The sequence below is a fragment of the Triplophysa dalaica genome, chromosome 6 (genome assembly GCF_015846415.1).
Source record: "Triplophysa dalaica isolate WHDGS20190420 chromosome 6, ASM1584641v1, whole genome shotgun sequence".
NCBI lineage: Eukaryota > Metazoa > Chordata > Actinopteri > Cypriniformes > Nemacheilidae > Triplophysa > Triplophysa dalaica.
The window spans coordinates 5,532,800-5,549,846 of record NC_079547.1 but is presented as its reverse complement, the minus strand read 5'-3'; the positions used below and the strand labels follow the sequence as shown (position 1 = coordinate 5,549,846).

Genomic DNA, 17,047 nt, shown 5'->3' with positions numbered 1-17,047 from the left:
AGAAGGCAGACGCGTGCAGACGGATGCGCAGCTCTCGGCCTCGTTAATGTATTTGCTGGATAATTACCGGTCGAAATTTCTGCCTCACCCTCAAAAATGACATGCAAATGAGACACGCATAAAATTAGGCCGGTGAATAAGTGAGTAATTGAGCCTCCAAACCTTTCCTTTTGTGTGAGGACATTTCACACTTTCTCAAAGCCTTTCTGCTGTTTTCGCTATAATGGACGGGGTTGGAATCGGTTCGCTCTCGGCTCTTTGATCTGGTATTAAAGGATAAAGGAAAGTTGAATTTTTCTAGATTAAGGTTTCAAAGCAACAAAATGGCCGAGGTTCTCCTATTTCAATTGAGCGAGTCGGGAATCTCTTTGACTCTCAAGAGTGGAACTTCATAACCGATGAAGAAAGAGAGAAATCTCACAAAGAGTCTTGAGGTTAATTATAAGACGCAAATGAACTGCTGGACGTTTGTGACGGTTTCACAAATGAAACTGACACGTATAGTTTGCGTCCCAGTTAAAAGTATATGCAACAAATATTGTTTAAGATCATTTTATATTAAACAAATGAAAGAGAAAAGCATGCCCCAATATTTTTCTCTTATAGGTGATATCAGATTCTAACTGGGCGTAAGTTAAGTTAACATAAAATTAACATTCACAACCAACTTAACTTCTATGGTGTGACACATTTTTAAGTGAAACTGGGCAGGGCTTGTACAGTGAACCTTGGGTGGATGGAGTCAGAGGGTTGAAGGGGAGGAGTTGAAAAATTTGAAGCGTTGTTTCAGAGGCTGAGCAAGTTATACGATTTTGATGAAATATTTGAGACAAGCATCTTATTATTGGCAACGTGTATTGAAAAAGTTAACAGTTTTTTTGGGGATATAGTCATTTCTTCAGCATAGTGGATTTTTTTTCTACCTAAATACTAAAATAGATTATTATAATAAGTATTATGAATAATAATTCTACAGTACTGAAAAAATATTTTAATACTACTGACCTTAGAATGTAAATAATTGTTATATTATAACTTCTATTGCTATTAAAAATAAAATTCGAAATATTCACACATTAAAGTCTGAATAAAAGCAATATAAACACTATATTTTACACGATAATCAAAGTGATGTGTAAAATTATTCATCCATATAAATTGTTTTCCACATCTCTTTTTTCTTTGGATCCTTTATTTTTTTTATGTGATATTAAGACGTGTAATTAACATGAAGCGCATTAAAGGGGCTCTTAACTATAATTTGGAGTTCATGAACTGTTTTTAAAAATTACACTTAATATAATTAACTTCTGTCATTAGGCCTAATCCCCAGCGGCTGTGTGTAAATGCTTTGCCTTAAAATATTACATATAGAGAGAAGGATAAAATGAGACGTACTGTAGGTTTCTGTGTCCACAGAACAGCTCTGATATCTTGCAGCGATTTAAATATGTGCGAAACAACAGAAAATCAACAATGGTAAGTTTTTAAGAAACTGACTACTCACAAACACTCAAATACATATTTATTACAACCCTGGAAATAAATCGGCAGCACTGCTTAAGGATCTGCCTGTGAAAAGTTCAAATAAATCCAAATATTGAAAAGTCTTATTTATTATCTGGTAAAACGTTTGACATCATGACAGACAGCTGTGGAGTCCCATGACTGTATCAATGACATCAGTAGTGTTATATGTGTTATAAGCGTGCAGTGGTACAATGGTTTGATGGTTCTGTCCTGAGCTCCCGTGCCGCTTTTACCGTCTGTCTGTGTGTGTGAAGGAAACAGAATGTGTGTGTGTGTGTGTGTGGGGGGGTGGGGGGGGGGTGTAACTGACCGCTAATCTAAACAGATATGATTATAACCTGTACGACAGGCCGCCACACGAGCACAATTCTGCTCCCCTGGAAACACGTAATGAAGGATGTTCCTGGTCCCCAGCTGAGACCCTGCAGTCAGAGCCATGATAAGCCATCTAATCAGAGCTCACACACACACACACACACACACACCACAACCTGCTGCCTGCCGTTCAAATCTGCGTTTCTGCATATCAAAGGCTCCACAAAACGAGCTGGTAAAACCTGTAATTACCTTCCTCCTCTTTTAAACCAATAGCCCCAATAAGCTGTTGCTGTAGGTATGTGTGTGTGGACATTAAAGGCAGATGTGAATGTATGTGTGTGTTGAGCTATAAATAAAGGTTGAAAGGTCATTACAATATTTTCCCAGTAGAAAAAACATAATTAAATTTAATATGCAATAATTTTTATAGGTTGTAGTTTGTGTATTGCTTTTTAGGTTTGTGTAATTATGAACTTGTTCACAGGTTACGAGGATTGTGCAGTGAACCAGTTCTGATGTGTGTGTGTGTGTGTGTGTGTCTCTGATAGTCGCTCTTGGCCTCTCACTGCTGTCTGTCTGTGTCTGACTGTACGACATTGAACTTTCTCTTTGTGACTGCCAGGCTGCACCCGCACACACACACACACACACACACACACAACCACACGCACACAGATTTGTACAGCCAGCATATGGGAGACATGAATAATTGAGTTCGGTCAAAAGTGTGAGACCAGCAAAACTTAGGAACAAATCAGACACTTTAACCTCAGAAATGTGTCTGAATTATCTTTAACAACATTTAATCTATAAACATAGTAACGTATAGTGTAACTTATTGATAATATTACATAATTTGTTGTAAAAATGTAATAAATGTGTAATATTATGACTGCAAAATAATAGACATCATGGAAGTATCTGTAAGTAAACTGAAAACATTTTATATTTTCTTATGTTATCTTAACTTTCATCTTTAAAGAAGCTTAAATCTGAAAAATAATAACTTTCATTCACCCTGCCATAAAAAAACTTGAAGCTTAAAATTTCAGTTTTTGTAAATTATTTATTATTTGTATTAGTAGTATTGGTATAATCAAATTGTATTTATTGTCTAATACAAAATTATATTTTAAACATTTCAAGCAAAGCTTTAAGATCATACTGATAATATTTATATTATAAAACGTTTGGTAGATATTCATGAAACATAATACTGTATATTAAGTTATAGTTCATTACCTATACATTGCCTTTTGTGTGTATGTTTTTTTTAACGAATAAAAGTTTACAACCACGTGACAATTCTGGGCAACAACCGAAACCATGTCAGAATAAATCTGTATTGTTCCACTGTTCTGTCCATTGCACAAAACTATTATAAACTATCACTAATTTTTACTTAAACCTACACAGTTAACTTAATGTGTGTACGTTAATTCTGTCTACACAACATATAGAGCAGGAATGCCCTCAGTATGAGTATGTGAGCAAGAGAGAGAGAGAGATAGTATCTGTGTGAGTGACTTTGTTTTTACTTTGGAAGATTGAAGCCATGCAAAAGAATGATGTTTTAAAAGCACATGGCTGAGCCAACAGCAACACACGCTTATGACAGACAGAGAGAGAGAAAGAGAGAGAGAGAGAAAGAGAGAGAGTGCCTCTTAGTAAGATTGGTGAATGATCTACTGTGAATCGTTTAAAGGGAAAAAACTCAAACACAGCAAAACGTTGCCTTTTGTTTTTTAACTTTTTTGTTTATTAAATATAATGAAAAATATTTTATATATTTATTTGTATGTCTGTACATACGTTTTTAATAAGCTTTGACTGTATGACAAACTATCAAATTCTCTATAGGGAGAATGAATAATGTTTGAATGAATAATTTTTGAATGTAGACAAACCTTCCCTGATTTATTTTAAACACAGACCCTATAGCTGTTAAAAATTCCATACTGTATAATAACCCAATGCACTTTATATGTAGACAAATAAGGCCGGGGCTAGTTTTTACACGTCAATCATTTTGAACCAAAATTGTAGATGCACAAATGCTTTTTTCTATCAGTGCTTGTTGTTTCTCAGTTCAACTTTATTTTCAAACTACAATCTAAAACTGCAATAGTGACATTTTTTTGTATTATCTGTTAAAACAAATAAAACACAATAAAACCACACAGGCAAACATTAAAATCTGTACAATGAATGAAGTTTAATTTACATAATTTTCATACATTAATTATAATATATCTGTTGTCTAACACAAACGGCAAGTACAGTGCAAATGTTTAGTCGTTTTTCTTCATTGCATTAAAAAGTGTGACAACTAGCCCCGGTCCCTTGAGGTAAGTTATAATATGTTTTTATATTTGAATTTTTCCTGTCATAAAATGTCGTACTCTATTTATATGTCATGCTTTGGCAGCATTGTAAGAAACAGTCCGTTGAAATTGAAGAAGATTTGATAAAGGCCATTGTGATGTATCAATAATGAGGCGTCTTTATTTCTAAAGCATCAGTTGATCAGGTGAGGAGGAAAACAGACCGATTCCCGTGTGTGTGAGAGTGTTTGATCTGTCTTTCATATGCATATGCCGTGAGAACTCAAGATACGTTAAGCTTCGCTGTCCTCTCTCTCTCTCTCTCTCTCGCTTTGTTCGACAGGTTCTTTGCTCTTTATTTGAAGAGTTCATTGAAAACCTGCTCGGCCTTTATCGTCTGTGAAGTTGTTGAATATCTAATGATGGAGGCCGTGAATCACCTCTGAAAGGTGAAATATCTGCCGCTCTGAGACTGAAGATTATAATGGTGTGTGTCCTCTAAAACAAAACACATGAATATATGGACGACCTATGATAATTCAAACCGTCTCTTTAAACTAGCACACACACGCTCACATTCACACACTGGCGTTCTCGGAAAACGTTCTTTAATTTGGCTACTTTTATTTGAGCATGGTCATTTCCAAGAGAAATTACAAATTAAAAATTCCATAATACTCTTACAAAGACATTTTCAGGAAAGGTTCTCGTGTAGTCAGTTACGGTATCTTACATTGAATTTCAACTGTCCCTATTCCACTTCAAACATCAAAGTGGAACTTTTTTTAACGCTGTTCAGTTGAAAATACAGTGATCTTACAATATCGTATCAAAACTTCCAAATTTTGGAATTTCCAGTAACTGGAAAATAAAAGAACAGAAAAACGAACCATTTAATTGAAAATTTGTATTTCACAATTAAAGTTTCAAAACACAATAAATGCTCTCATTAACTTCATGTTCCATTTTACTAAAATAGATCTATTTCTTGAAGAACTATAATACTGTACTGTACAGTATGAAATAAATAAAATTAGGAGATACAAAATGGGCCACATAAATAAGATGTCCTTTAAACCTACGAACAAAAGGATGCAGTTCCGTTGTTTGGTGTAATACTGAGAACAAAATTGCACAAACATCATTGTAAACCCAAGAGCTGCTTGGCTGACGGAGAGAACGAGAACTGAGCGTTTGTTTTGGAGAGAGGGTCTCTCTTCTCCTTTTAACACTGAACAGGGTTGGCACTTCAGAAACGTGCTGATTAACAGGTTCGTCTATAAGGCAACACCCTTAAAAAGGCTTCATCTGACCTCGCCTGTTTATTTCCTCATTCTCTCTCCCACAGCCCCTTTAAGACTTCTTCAAAACAAACAGAATACTGTTACGTTCCTTCACATAAATTAGGTGACGAGGCCATAAATTGTGTGTGGTGAGGGCAGAAACACGCATTAAATACTAATCGCCCGCAGATTCTTTTTTAACACTGTATAAATATACATAGGCGAATAATTTTATTATTTCTGTAGTGATTATAGAAGCGGAGTGCAATTTTTTGTACAAGTTACTAGTTTGTGCTATAAATACTATGGAACACAGGATTTTAAGATGGTAGCACCACACATTTTTTAGGCCGTAATACTGTACACTTAAAAAAAAATCATTTTATTCCTTTTCCTTTTTTCATGTTTGCATAATGCAGCTTCTCAAACGTCCCCTGAACAACAGTAGAGGAAAAACGTGGCCTGAGATGGCTACACGGCGTCCTCGTGATCCGACTTGGATTCCGCCTTCCCATCCACGGAGCTCTCGTCCATGGAGTGCTCGCCGTTCTCCTCGTCGTCCCTCATCGTGTCGCCGTCAGTGTCCATGCTTTTGTTCTCGCTCTCTTCCTCCTCCTCTTCGAACTCCTCGTCTCGCCGTCCCATCTTCGCGAACGTTCCTTCCACCTCCTTCAAGCGCTCTCGTATGCTTCCGTTCAGTCCGTCTCTGAGGATAGGCTCTCTCTCCTGGTGCTCCGGGTATCCGGGCGGAGCGATGCCCTGCAAATACGCCCGGTTCAGCAGCAGCTCCGTGGGCTCCAGGTGGCCCTTTTCTCGCGCCTCCCTCTCTGCCGCCTCTCGCTCCTCCGCTTCCCTCTTGCAGTACGAGTATCTGTGGTTCATGTGCTGGGAGTACGAGCCGGAATGCGAGAAGCGTTTGCCGCATTTGTCGCACTGGTAGGGTTTTTCTCCCGAGTGCAGGCGACTGTGTTCGATCAAGTGATGCTTGTGTTTGAAGGCCTTCTTACAGATCTGACACTGGTGCGGTCGTTTACCTGCGGAAACACACGAAAACAGACGAGACGTCATAAGCGAGCGCTCCGGCACGCACCAACGCATCACATTTTTCCACACTAACCAAAATCAACTGCAAATAATAAGGGATACTAAACGGTTCGGATGAAAAACAAGCGAAAACAATCGAATACAGTCGTGTGTTATGAGTGTTTGTCTTCTCTGGTTGCAGTTCTGCTCGGCGTGCCGTCTGTGCGAGCGTTTGTGTATTTACTTTCTAACATTCCCTCACAGAAGTGAAGCGTGAAGCGGTGAGCCAACACAGAGCCTCACCGCTACGACGCTGCAACATAAATAAACCATCGCAAAACCAAACAAACACACAAGAGCTGTAGCGCAGGAACAAACAAATAAAGAGTGAACTGAATGAGTGTTTCCTGCAGCGTAACTCAGACAGACAAAGTCGCGAGCTGCACTACGTGTGACGCGATATCAGAGGATACTGGATGGTGAGAGCTAAAGAAGAGAGAGGGGGTGAGGTAGAAAGCGAATGGGTCAGATTTGAACAGGAGAGAGGGTTTGGAAAGAAAAAGGCACAGAAAGTGACAAAACACACCAGCTATTTAAATGAGGGGATGGAATGAATGTTTTGCATTCAAAGCCACTTTCGATTGTTTGTTGTGTATGATACAACAGTTTAGAGTCACAGCAGGTCATGGCTGTTTTAAAGTTAATTGTTTTATTTAATTTTTGTTCAACCCTTAATGACAATTGTATGTATATTAGAATGATCAAGGTAAATATTACACAGAACAGAAATTTTATATTAGTGCAAATAAAAAGTATGTATGACCAATTTTTTTCTTCTTTTCATGCAATATAAAAATAAAATAAAAATGATATACATTTTGGAGGAAAGACATGAACGGAGTTTATAAAAATATATGATTGTTTTAGCGGTTCTGCTCAGTGCCAGTTTGAACCTCACAGTCATGCTGTGACACACAACTGCAGCTGGCTGAGAGCTCCACGCAAACAAGAGCAGGAATGCACAGCCATAATACACTATAGCCCAATTGCAGGAGAGGGAGAGAGAGAAGAGAGAGAGAGAGAGAGAGACGGGGGGATTCATGTCAGTGAAATCATGTCAGTGGATTTATTCCAGATTGTACGTTGTGATGCAATCAAGAGAAAGATGTGTGTGTGTGTGTGTGTGTGTGCATTAACTGTCTTCTCTTAATTTACTTTACTGTTCCTCACACTGGTAACCATAAAATTCCCACAAAGTACTACTAAATCACCCCACACTGGATGTGTCGACTTGCATCAGTTACCAAATTTCTGTTTTTTGACATGCTGCCATTTAACACAATTGTGATTTTGGGGGGGGTATGAATTATAATCTAATGATTGTCATTATTTGTAAATAAATATTGCACACCACAAGACAAACAGCCTGTTGTTTCTTTGTAATCAAAGTTTTCTCTGGCTGCTTGTATGACTACCTAACATACTTCATACTGTATTATATTAATATGTGATAAGAGTTCATATTAACTTATATATATCATATAATATTTTGTGTATGCAATTAGAAGAACCTTAACGTCTAATTTGAAATCCAAACATTATCATTAACATTCTATCAACATTCCATAAAACCTCTTTTGTCACTGTTGAAAAAATATATATAATACAAAATAGATGTTTTTTTGTAACATAATTTACAAAAATGACTAAATAAATAATTAGGTTTTAAGTTGTTGTTTTATTATATTTTAGTGATAACAGTAAAAATAGCACAGACCCCACAAAACTTACATTTTAATAATAAATAATATTTATTACTACAATAAAAAATGAATAGCAGAGGCTTTGTATAGCGTCTGCTAAATATCTAAATGTAAAAAGATCAAAGTTCATGCATTCTTAAACTTAATCTTCAATTGCGAAGATTATTCAGCCGGACTTTTCTTTTTGTTTGTATATTCCGTTTAACATTTGCTTAATGTTTTTGCAAATTCAGTACAATGTCATTGTTGTGTTTGTTCTATATGAATTAAATTTACAATCCTCTCACTGGCTGTCAACAGTAAGTAACTTAAGAAGGGGGAAAAGAAAAGTTAACATGATTCAGGGAAAAAAATCAAGAGAAAGAGAAACAGCATCAGTGTGAATATCTGACGTGAGTTAGACAGACAGTTATTCAATGATGGTGTCTAGAACAGTATATATATATATACCTGTGTGCTCATATTTGTGTCTGAGGAGGGAACTGCTCTTCTGGAATGTTTTGTCGCAAAGGTCACACGCGTACATACCACTTTCTGTCTTCTTAATCTTCTTCCTGGACAGACAGGCCTCGGGGTCGGCCATATCATCTAGACTGCTCAGATAATCTGCTGTCCCGTCGAGAAGCTCAGTCTGGAGAGAGACGACCATCATTAGCTCTGGTACTGTCAGCACACCACATGAAAATAGCAACAACTAAAAAACTCAAAAATGTGTTTTTGTTATAAACGATTTTACAAATATTGTTTATTTATTACATGATTGTAAAGTTGAACCAGAATATATTTAGACTAAAAATTTTAAACATATTTAAAATGAGATCAATTCTGTTTAGTTAAAAAAATGTTTACCATGACTGATTTTCCGAATGAACTTATTTAAAAAATAAATACTTTGCTTTAATAAATATTTCTTCCAGATCCCCCACACAACTTTGAAGCATTAAAAGAAACATTAATGGCCAAAAATACAAAAACTGACATTCCCAATGTTTGATAAAATTTTAATCTCAGAATTGCTAATATAAGAACTTGCTTGTTTTACCCAACGATGAACAATATTTAATACATGTTTAACTTTTTAACAATTCATTCCATTTGCTAAAAGTGCAGCCTTTTCTCCGAAACGAGAATTGACATTGAAATATTTGCAACCTGAAAAGCCATGTAAAGGCAGGATATTGCAAATGAGGCCTTTCTCTCTGAGGTTTCTTAATCGCACCTTATTCCATATATTTGCATTCAAATTTGGTTTAATTTCATACATGAAAGGGTGTTAGCGCAGTATTTATCTGAGCAGAGATTACCCCGATAGGCTTAAACTTAAATTAATGGGGAAAAAATATTATTACATTAGAAGCTAATAACAATACGAGGAGAGGCTTGGCAGGGCATATTGCCACAGTCCTCTAATTTCGAGCAGTAATGATTAAATCAAGAGAGGCGCGAAAATGGCCGAAACGGCAGTGCCGGTGCCCTCATTAACGACAGTCGCTCTGGACTGACAATACTTGTGCGCGCTCTCTTTCTCAAAGCGATCCGCTATCGTTCCGCTATCAATTTAAGCTAAATGCCCTTAGCTGTATTTTTAAAATCTAATTTAATAACTTAGAATAGGAAACATTATTAATACTTTTTATCAGAATGGTTTCCCCGATGTTAAACAGCCTTCAGCGCTCAGATGTAATGAACATGGGGAGTGTGCATTATTAATCTTAATGCTCAAATTCATTTGAGCTTTTCTTACTGTAGAAATTCACAAAAAAGGGAGCAGAAAGGAAAAGGGCACAGGAATAAAGAGATACGTCTGACTCGCTAGGTCTCGTAATCTTTTTCTCACACCTGAGACAGGAAAGAGAACGGAGGCACCACGGGGCGCTCGTACACGAGCGTTCGGAGCACCTGCCACTTTGAATCTGTTTCCTGCTCTCGTTTCCATGGATGAGCCAATCGAGGGCTGGCAACAGAACCATGGCGCTATAAGAGCGAGTGTACAGCACTAGAGGCGATGACGTCTGCTGCAGGTTCGCTCTCATCAGCCGCTGGGCGTGAGGTGAGCTCCCCTCTCCCACTCTCTGAGTGGCTTTTAATTAGTGTCTCAAAGAGCCGGAGCTCCACTCACACCCACCCACCAACCAGAGGGCTAGAAAAAAACACAAGGCTTTATTAAACAGCGTTTGGTCCGTTATTTACCTGGAACCCTGGTTTCCTCTGGTATTTTCTTCTCTGATGCATCTCGGCGAAGCTGGCCGCCCCCGCCGCGTACGTGTAGGCCATGTGTGGCAAAAAGCTTATCTGGTCGAGGCTCGGGTAAGGTCTAAGCCCTGGGAGACTGGCTTGCACCGGGGGCATAAACGTGGGGGGTGGAAATGCGCTTTGGGGCGGCAGGGAGGTGTACAGGGGTTTAGCAGCAAAGGGGTTCAGACCAAACATGGGGCTTGAGCTTTTCTCCAGATTGTTGTTTGCATTGGGGCTGCCAAACTCCTTCTTCGAGAGATAAGCCAAGTCGAGCGGCTCTTCGGCGTGCTCGCGGGGCGTCGCGACATGGTTGTTTTCAAAGGGGATGCTGTTGAGTTTGAGTCGGCTCTTCATAGTCAAGATATGCTTTGGCTCTTTCATGAGCTTTGGCAAGGAGAGGTCCAGTGGTTCGGCCTGCAGGTCTTCGGAGGTGAAACTGTTGGGCGTGTAAGAACTAGTGTGAGAGTTTTTGGAGGAGGCAGATGACAGGTTAAGAGGGGATGGCGTGTTGCTTCTGGAGTGATCCAGCTTCTCTCCCAGTTGCTTGTGGTTGGAAAACTGAGGTGTTTTTGAAAGCCTGAGTGGAGTGTCACAGTTGTTATTGTGAAGCTCAGGGATGGAGGGGGATGTGATGCGATCAGGACCTTTGATCAGGGACATCGGAGACCGAATGCCTAAAGAGTCTTTAGTGGGCGTGTGCATGGAGATTGCGTGAACCGTCTCCGCGTAGCTCCTGTCTAACGGAGGAGTCCTGGAACTGTTGTACTGAAAGACTTTTCTTTGTTCAAACCACTCTTTCACAAACTCCTGAGGAAGTCCGACTGCTATGGAGATTTTGAGCAGTTCTTCCGAGTTGGGCTCCATGTTCATGGCGAAATAAGCTTTGAGCACTGACATGTGGTCCTTGTAGGGACTGATGAGGCCGTTGATGCCCTTCTCAGGGATGATGGAGGGGTGCAAGAGGCCGTGTTTCTCAGCAAACAAGCCGTTTTTGTTGGTCGTGGCATTTTGAGCGGGTTGAAGCACAGCTTTGATTTCCTCGTTCATCTTGCAAAGGTAACGCTCATGCTGGTGCAGGGGAATAGGACCAGGGAAGGTCTCTTTGCAGTACTGACAGGAGAAGGGTGTAAACATTAGATTACCGTTCTCGTGGGCTTTCTCCTCTGTGACTATATCAAGCATGTGAATTGCCTTCTCTTTCTTGATATTGCTGATTTGTCTCTTAGAGTCCGTGGTCAAGCTCTGAAGGCAGGCTTTGGCTTCGTTGACTTTCTCTAGCGTGTAGTCTATGATGCTTTTAGTCGCACCGTTGTGATTGATGAGCGGAAGAGTGTTCTGGGGTCCACCGGGTGAGGTGAGCCCCTGCTTCTGTTCCTCTATGTGGGCACCCAGCTCCTTCATGTAGGCCTTCAGCTTGGAGATCTCCTCCGGCTTGCAGTCCATCTTTTGACGACAAACGGTGTTATCCACGATCTGCAGGACCTTTTGTACCTCACTAAAGTTGTTTCCCAGGAACGGGAATCCCAGCATCTGCCCCTCCATACCCATGCCCAAATGCTGCAGGGGACTCTGGGAGTTATGAAGGCCCAGCGGGCTCCCTCCCCTCATGCCACCATTCAGGAAGGGGCTACCCGCGCCGTAACCATGAGAAGCCATCATCAGCTTATAGTCGTTGAAGTCCAGTGGTTCAGATTTGATGTTCAGATGGTTTGAGTGGTCCTGCAGGCCGAGGGGTTTTCCATTCTCTAGTTTGTGTCGGAGCTGCGTTATGGCAGTGTTCGTAGGGGAGGAAGACGCAGAGGTCGGAGATGAACCCGTCTTCACGTTGTTCCTCACCCTGCCGTTGATGGCGATCAGTCCGATGCATTTCTTACTGCTTATGTGCGAACTGTATGAGCCAGAGTGAGAGAATCTCTTCTTACAGTTTGGACATTCATATGGCTTCTCACCTAAAGCAGAGAGACAAATAATAGTTAAGAACCCCATTAATTCGATTTTACAAATGTGCACTTTACGTCATCATTCAGATATTGTTTTATTGTTGTTTTGAACTAACGAAAAAATATACAAAATTATGACCTAGTGAGCAAACTAAACGCAACTATGGAAGAAAGTACACAGGGTGCATGAACAGTGGTAGTAAAAAATATTACATTTGCATAATACAGATCTTAAAACAGTTAAAAAATACTTCATTATTAATTACTAATTGTAATGATTCGTTATTATTTTTTATTGTAAATAATAATTAAGTGTCTATGGGATTGTAGCAGAACAGTTAAATTCAAAATAGTATTTAGACAAATATATAGAAAATTCACCATATACAGACCACCTGACTGTTCTCTGATGTAGAAAAATAACCCCAAATAATGTAGTGAGTAAAAGAAATCCTATGCGACGTACCACTGTGTATCCGCAGGTGCTCCTTAAGATGATGTTTGTATTTGAAGGCCTTGCCACATTCAGTGCATTTGAACTTGCGGTTTCCCGACCCCTGGTTTAGCATCTGGTGCTGTGGAGAAGAACATATTCACATGAATATTATTTGCACAAACACACACTCACACAAAAGAGGCAAGATTTCAGCTAATCATTTCATGCAGGCCAAACGGCTCCTAATGCAGAGTGGCATCCTGTGAATAAAAACTGCCTAGATTTACATGTACTACTTTTTTTCTCTCATTACGCAGGCAGACATTTTCCACTTTTACTAATTTAGCATAAACATTCAAATTGAATCCAGCATATTTAAGCAACACGTCCTTCAGATACCTGAGCAAACAGTTCATTACGTAAAAAGGTGGGCTCGCCTAAATGTTGCAATTTCATAATTGGACGGAAATTTGCCGACTGTTTAAAGTCTTCAAACGTCTCTTTAATAAGCCGTGAATGCTGCTCGTAGGCAAGCACTTCATTTGCTGTTCAAAGGTAGAACACGAGAACTGCGCCCCTCGCATTTGCAATTCAAAGCAGAGCCTCGAAAATCAAAATATAATAACAACAACAACAACAATACGGGCGTCGGTGCGGAGAAGCGGAGAGCGCACCAGGCGAACACAATTAATTCAGAGTGGGAGGTGAGCATGTCGAACGGGCAGAGGAACACAAAAGGCCTGTGAGCGCCGCCCATGATCGGCTCCGACAACTGGTGGGGAAGAGAGAGAGGCCGGCGCATTCCGCTGGAGACAGATGGCATAAAGCGCAGGATACAGAGAGAATTGTTCAAACAGCGGCAACCTTCGAACATCAAGCGGGGAGCGCGCGGCCCACGGCGGGAGAGACCCGACCGTTCGCTCATATGCTGCCGAGCAGCATAAACAAACAGCGACAGCTGCTTTAAGCCCCCCACCTTCCCTCCGAGGACCCAGGCAGGTTTAGTCCCACCACCACCCTCGATATGTCACCCCGCCGCCCTAATTGTGACTGGCAGCGGAGAGGAGAGGGATTTGCGCGCCCGCCGCGATACTCTCGCGTCGAGCGTGTTAAGCATGGTGTGGGCGGGGCGTTTGATTGTATATTTGCATGCGATAGGGCTTAGCTGAGCTTCAGCGGTAACGCAGGCTCAAGAATACATGAGGAGTGCTCCATGTTTCCATCTCCAGCACGTTTTGACAATCGTTGTCTGATTTTAACAACTCTCCCATTTTCTGAAAAACAGGGAGTTTTTAACAAGAAAGTCTTTCAACTGAAGCACACAAACAAAGAGCAACAAATAGGAAGTAATTTGTGGATTAGGGAGGTCACGGGTGCAGAATGGGCCATCTGTTCATGTTTTGAGCGGCCCGTGGCGTCAGGTGAAGAAGTTGGCAGCTCGTCGCGTATCGAATCATTCTGTTCTCGTCAGAACGTCATTTCTGAGAGATAAAAGAACTGCTTGTATCTCATCTCGCACGACGACGAGGCTAAAATTCTGATGCTACGATAAGTCTTAAGTGGCTTTGAGAGACCCGGTTGTATCGTTTGATTTTACATAAACCTGCTTTATCGGTCAGGAGAGACTTTGCGTATCCACCTGTGCGTTTAGGGAATCCTTCTATCAGTCCGACAACCACAACAGCCCACATCATGTGTTTAAATATTGGCAGTGGAGACTGTTAAGAAGCAAACGCTAAGCGCTCGGTGTACATGTATCATTTACGCAAATGGAAATCGTGATGTGTTACTCTGTCATCGCGGAGAGTTTTCGAGAACATAAAAAAGAAAACCTAAAGAGCGGATACAATTTCTAAATTGGAAATTAACATAGTCATTGGATCGTGAATATAAGACTGCGGTATCATATCAGAGGAGGCCATCAAAAAACCATTTAGACCTCAATTAAAGCTATAACCATTAAAAGATCTGCATCTTCAAAATGCCATGAAAAATTAATAATGATTGCCAATCAAAACGATATCTTTTCTCTGAGGGAATACAGCACATTAGAGCTCAGGGAAAGAGAGGAACAGAGGAAGTGCAGTTCACCTGATCTCGTCCGGGCTTGTGTGTGGCCATATGTCTCTCCAGCTGAGTGCGGTAAGCGAACGTGTAGCTGCACAGAGGGCAGGCGAAGTTCTCCTCGTTCTTCTCGTGCCTGTACTTGATGTGCTCCTTTAGGGAAGTCAAGCGCTTGTAGCCGCGGTCACAGTAGGGGCAGGTCAACAGTTGGGCGAAGGCATCTGGAGTTCCAGGTGGCAGGTCTGCGGCAGAGGGAGGGGCAGAGAGGTCAGCAAACTGACGGCACAGAGCGGGCGCCGTGCCCGGTGCAGTATGAGGTGGTATCTGTACAATCTGCTCCGCTGTGTGCCATTGCGAAGGTTGGCACTGCCACCCATATGCGTGCTCACACCAATGCATCTACATGCTTACATTCATACCATTTGCCGAGTTTTGCTCATGGGCTTTAGGTGATGAAAGAAATATAACAGATAACAGGTTTTAAAGGCTATTTTTAACAGGATTCTAGTAAACTGTATCATAATTTGGCCCAGCGGGGTTTCATTAGTGGGTCAAAACAATCGTTAGATATACATCATATAAACCAGGGCATTATAAAAAAAATACATATATACAAAATGTAGGGTGGGGAGAACAAGAGCTTTTGGTGACATTAGCAAAATGTAAAATAGTATTAGAGAGAGCAAGTCATTCAATCACAAAGACCGAAAATGTTTTATTTTTATATGATTATTAGTTCTAGCACAAACTTGACAGCATAAGCTTTCAATTGGATCGTGGGCTATCATTGGCTAAAAGCGGCTCTTTGTTGTGCTTTGATATAAACATGGACACTGTTTAGCACAAAAGCTGGTGGCATCTGATGCCAGTTGCGCTCTCGGTTGTAATCGCTCCCAGTGGCTCGCACATCAAATTTTTCACACGTTCTTCATAAGAGAGGTATGCGGCGTAATGCCCCCAACCCCCCCTCCAGAAGAGAAATTTAGAGTTTCTGATTTCACCACTCAGACAGCTGCACCTCGCTCTTAAGGTAAACACTCGGGCATCTGGCCAATCAGACGGCAGCAACAGCTGCCCGTGTTATCGACCGGGCGGGCTGCATTCTCACCGTTCTCCTCGTGTCCGTTGGCTTCGGGCGTGGCGAGGCGGGAACGGGAAAGCTCCTCGGGCGCTTCGGGGTAGATGATGGCGGTGTCGCCCCTCTGGAGGTACTCTGCAATACTGACCACGTGACTTTCGCTGTCCACCAGTTTACGCTTCCCGAAGAAATCCTCAAACGCAGGCACGCAATGCACACCCTTCACTAGAAAGAGAGAAAGCAAGAGAGTTTGAATGAGAACCGGACTCCAGCATGTGAAAAATACGGTGCACTGGAAGGTGACGGAAACGTGTAGCAACAGCTGTGATAAAAGGAACGGAGAAACATTAGAGGAACGTTCTGGGAAGGATATGTCTAAATTACTGCCTTATCTAGCCACCTAATGGCCACTAAAATAAGAAATATGACTTAATCTAACCGGAGAACCATTCGAATCATGGAAAAGCTTTTAACAATAAACCCTTTTTCTACTTTTAACCGTATTACAGGCATTCGGACAAGGAGGAAATGATGTTTGCCGTAACCCCGACATCACTTCATAGTTCTATAATCAAACTCTTGACCAGGCACATTCGGATAATTCCATTACACATTAGACAACATTTTTGATGTGAAGATACATCATGATGGAACTGCACATTTAGTTTAAATATAAAAAAGTCAAATCAATATGAAATGTTTTTTGCAAGACAGTAATGAGATTAAACGGAGAAGTAGATACTCTGTGAGTCTCCAACTGTTTTCGATCAAACAATTTAAATATATCTATCAGGATTATTTTCTATGATTTAATCTGTACAGATCATGTATTTCAACCAAAGGTGTGAATTACAGCACAGCGTTCATTGTGAGTGCGTTGACTCAAAAAGAAAAAAATACACTACAGGCAGAGCCAACATGATGTATAACCGAGGATACAATGTAAGAGTTTATTATCAAACAGAGAATAATGGCCGTCTCCACTTCTAATTCATCAGACAAGTTAAATATTATGGAGGATGGTTTGACTTCACTTTTATAAGCTACCTTTTA

The 17,047-nt window shown here is 40.6% G+C and overlaps 1 protein-coding gene across 5 annotated transcripts in view; it reads right to left on the bottom strand.

The window, feature by feature from the left end:
• Positions 1–3,584: 3,584 nt before the first annotated feature.
• The window catches only part of zeb2b (zinc finger E-box binding homeobox 2b), a 67,532-nt gene continuing 54,069 nt past the window's right edge, over positions 3,585–17,047 (bottom strand). For 4 of the 5 annotated variants that reach the window (XM_056750525.1, XM_056750526.1, XM_056750523.1 and 1 more), the window contains 6 exons: positions 16,025–16,219; positions 14,944–15,158; positions 12,883–12,991; positions 10,432–12,425; positions 8,692–8,872; positions 3,585–6,489 (listed from right to left, as the gene is read on the bottom strand). In XM_056750525.1, coding sequence (XP_056606503.1) covers positions 5,927–6,489; positions 8,692–8,872; positions 10,432–12,425; positions 12,883–12,991; positions 14,944–15,158; positions 16,025–16,219 — 3,257 coding nt within the window. In that variant the 3' untranslated portion in view covers positions 3,585–5,926. The remainder of the gene's footprint in view (positions 6,490–8,691; positions 8,873–10,431; positions 12,426–12,882; positions 12,992–14,943; positions 15,159–16,024; positions 16,220–17,047) is intronic. The other variant, XM_056750524.1, reaches the window with a different exon arrangement.